Raw genomic sequence first — 3,735 nt, forward strand, 5'->3', positions numbered from 1 at the left:
CCCCCCCCCCGCCCCGCAACACACACGCATTAGAGTAAAGCAGATGTCTATGGGGGTGGGGCCTGGCTTTAGGCAGTCGCTGAGAACCCTGGAATGCAGTTGGCCTGGGAGCAGAATTGCTGAGAGATGGAGAGTCACTTGTTACTACTAGCTGATGCCAAACTTTCCCAAAGTGGCTGTGCCCATCGACACTCCCTCCAGCATGAGATAAAGGTCCTACTGCCCTCACAGACTCATCAACACTTGATATTGACCGAATTTTTAACTTTTTGTCTTTCTTATGGGTGTGAAATGGTATTTCATTGTGGTTTTAATTTGCATTTCTCTCATTACTAATGAGGCTAGGCAGTTGGTGAAGTTAATGCTGAAAAAAGACTGCAAAGGAACCAGCTACATAAAGGTGGGGGCAGCGAAGAGAGATTTAGGGGGCAGGGAGGATGAATGGCAGGTGCCAAGGTGCTGTGCTGGGCCAGGGCTGAGTTGTGAAGAGCAGAAAGAAGTGCATAGGGAGGGGGAGAGTGGCTTGAGACAAGGTCAGCAGAGGTGAGATCAGGGCGGAGGGCCATGGTAAGGACTTTGGCTTTTACTCTGGGTTAGATGGGAACATGGGAGGGTCTGAGCAGAAGGACATGGCCTTACTCCCTCTGGCTGCATGTGGAGAATCACAATAAGAACTACATAGAGATCAGAGGGGGTGCATTCTTCACAATGACTGCGTATGGCCTGTCTCCCCCACCCTATCCACAGCTCACCCACTAGAACCTTACCCTTAAGAACAATTGTTTTGTTTACAGCTGTTAGCCCCAGTATCTAGTGACTCAAACAGACAATTGTCCCTGCCCTCGTTCTAGGTGGTGAGTGGAGGGACTTACAGGTTTTCATAGTCCTGGCTTCACAGGTGGAACCAAGCTGGACCCCCACCCTTACTCCAGGCCCGGCATGGCCCCTTCTGGGGTCAGTGGGCTCAAGGAAGGGCTGGGGGTGAGGGTGCAGCTGTCCCTCCCCTGGGCCCACCCTACATTGGATCAGTGCCCTCTGTGTGGCCCAGTGTTAGGTCCTTTAGACACAGGATTGATGGCCCCCCGACAGGTGAGGAGACCCACCTCAGCCCCACCCTTCCCTACTTTCTCCCACCTGCCCAGAGTGATCCTTCCCAACGAAACTCTAAACAGGTCCCTCCTCAGCTGAAAATCCTTCCTTGGCTCCCCCAGTGTCCTTGGGGCAAAGTCCAAACTCCTCCAGGCCCTGGAGGCCCAGCAGATCTGACCCCACCCCACCCCCACCCCTGGGAGCTGCACTCAAAGTCTCTGCAGTAGTTACTGATTCTTACCTCGGGCCTTTCCCCTCAGTATTTCTTCACTTCCTCTGGGAAGTCGCCTTCGACCCCCTGTCAGGTGACCCGCCCCTTGACTGTCACAGCGCCCTGTGGCCTCCCCCCATCAAAGCGCACTTCCCTTTGCATTATAATTGTCTGTTTACTTCGTCTGTCTCCCCCACCGGACGGTGAGCCAGCCTTCGGTAGAAACCCCGAGTATTTTGTTCAGGGCTGAATCCCCAGCTCCGGGACCAGTGCCTGGCACATAGTGGGCGCTCAGTAAACATTTGCTAAGTGAAGGAACGAATGTACTTTGCTAGATGATGCCAGATTACTTTGCAAAAAGGCTGTGGCATTTCACACTGCCAGCAGCCACGTGAAGGTGTCCATTTCCTCGCATCCTCCCCCGAAATGTGTATTGTCTCTCGTGGATCCCACGCTCTTTGCAAGGCGCCAGCTGGGCCAAAGAAATTTCCACCTCCCTCCCCAAGCCCGAGGCGGAGGCGGTATCGGAACGTCAGGTGCCCAGGCCCGCGGCGCGGGGCGCCAGGGGGCGCCAGAGGCGGACGACCAGGCAGCGCTGAGCTGGCGGGCGCACGGGATCCCGAAGGGGGTCCCGTCTCGCCTGAGGTTCCCTGCGTCCAGCGCCCCGCTCCCGGCAGCTCGCCACCCCGCGGGTCAGTGTAGTACCCACCGCCCGGCCTCGGAGCGGCCCCACCCTACACCCAGCGCCACGCGGCTCGAGCCCCGCCAGCCTCCGGCGCACCTGCTCGGGGCGTGGCCTCCGGCGAAGGCTCTCCTCCATTGGTGCAGAGGTGACAAAGGGGCGTGACCTCCGCAGGCCACGCCCCTCCCAGGCTGGCGTACTTAAAGGAGTTGGCCGCTGGTCTCTACTCACAGCGCAGCGGCGCGGCCTCGCGTGTGGAGGGCTTTGCGACCACTGCGCGACTCGGCGACCCCCAGCTGCTTCGGCCACCATGCCGCGCTCTTTCCTTGTTAGGAAGTCGGCGTGCTCCCGCCGGAGGCCCAATTACAGCGAGCTGCACGACTCTTCTCCAGGTGGGTGGACGGGGCGGCGGACCCCGGGGGTGTTTCGGAGAGACAAGCGAAGGGGCCACTTTAGAGGAGGGGGACTTGGGGACAAGATCGAGGGGCCAAAAGCCAGTCAAAGGCGTGGGGAAATGTGAAGAGGGGTATGAGGGGCCCGGGGCAGGTGGATCCGGCGGTTGAGGGAGGGCTTGTAGAGGGCGGTGGTCTTGGTCTTGAGGGCACTTCCCGGCCGCAGAGAGGCGGAGGGAGCCCCGCGAGTGAGAAATGAGGCCGGGCGTGGGGAGGCGCTTTTTGGGAGAGACACCGGCCAGGGTCTGGGAAGAGTCCGGAGTCCAGAGGATTTGAAGGAGGGGGTGGGAGAAGAGATGTGTGTGAGGAGGGAGAGTGGAACGGGGCGGTGCCTTTGAGCTGAGGTGATTGGGGCTTGGGGTGCTGGGGTCTCGCTTCAAGCTGGGGACTTGGGGAACTCCGGAGGAATGACCCCTTTGAGTTGCGGCCCCACTCAGCCGCTGTCCCACATCAGGCTAATGTTTCTTGACTGACTGATCTAATTAATGCCTGCCCCTGCCCCTTTCTCTCTCCCCTCAGAGTTCACCTTCCAGCAGCCCTACGACCAGGCCCACCTGCTGGCGGCCATCCCACCTCCTGAGGTCCTCAACCCCACGGCCTCCCTGCCCACACTCATCTGGGACTCTCTCCTGGCACCCCAAGCCCAGCCTGTCGGCCGGGCCTCTCTTCTGGCCCAGGAGATCCCCAAGGCTGTGGAGCTGACCTCCCTGTCGGATGAGGACAGTGGGAAAGGCTCCCAGCCCCCTAGCCCGCCCTCGCCGGCGCCTTCGTCCTTCTCTTCCACCTCAGCCTCTTCCCTGGAGGCGGAGGGTTATGCTGCCTTCTCAGGCTTGGGCCCGTTGCCTGGGCTCAAGCAGCTGGCCGGGCTCTCCGGGGCCAAGGACCCCCAGTCTCGCAAGGCCTTCAACTGCAAATATTGCAACAAGGAGTACATCAGTCTGGGTGCCCTCAAGATGCACATCCGGAGCCACACGCTGCCCTGCGTCTGCAGCACCTGCGGGAAGGCATTCTCTAGGCCCTGGCTGCTACAGGGCCACGTCCGAACTCACACCGGTGAGTGTCCCCGGAGGCCGGCTGCCCCTCTCCACCTCTGCCTGTACCAGCTCTTGTGAGACTGGCCTTGCTCTTATTTTCAGATTGTGGAAACTGAGTCTCCTGACTTCTTCTAGCCCAAGAGTTCAGGGGCCTGGCTCTCTGAAATGTCTGGCAGAAACATTCATTCATTCATCAGCTGAGCAGATGGGCTAAGTAGATAACTTTACAAGTCCCTCTGCAGTCTGTTTCTCGGCCAAATGGGTTGG

The 3,735-nt window shown here is 59.4% G+C and overlaps 1 protein-coding gene across 2 annotated transcripts in view; it reads left to right on the top strand.

Annotated features, from left to right (window-relative positions):
* The first annotated feature begins 2,224 nt into the window (after positions 1 to 2,224).
* SNAI1 (snail family transcriptional repressor 1) overlaps positions 2,225 to 3,735 on the top strand; it is a 7,246-nt gene continuing 5,735 nt past the window's right edge. The window contains exons 1-2 of one of the 2 annotated variants that reach the window (XM_006921907.3): positions 2,225 to 2,374; positions 2,954 to 3,487. In XM_006921907.3, coding sequence (XP_006921969.1) covers positions 2,293 to 2,374; positions 2,954 to 3,487 — 616 coding nt within the window. In that variant the 5' untranslated portion in view covers positions 2,225 to 2,292. The remainder of the gene's footprint in view (positions 2,375 to 2,953; positions 3,488 to 3,735) is intronic. The other variant, XM_025040036.1, reaches the window with a different exon arrangement.

This window comes from Pteropus alecto, unplaced genomic scaffold (genome assembly GCF_000325575.1).
Source record: "Pteropus alecto unplaced genomic scaffold, ASM32557v1 scaffold45, whole genome shotgun sequence".
NCBI classification, from domain to species: Eukaryota; Metazoa; Chordata; class Mammalia; order Chiroptera; family Pteropodidae; genus Pteropus; species Pteropus alecto.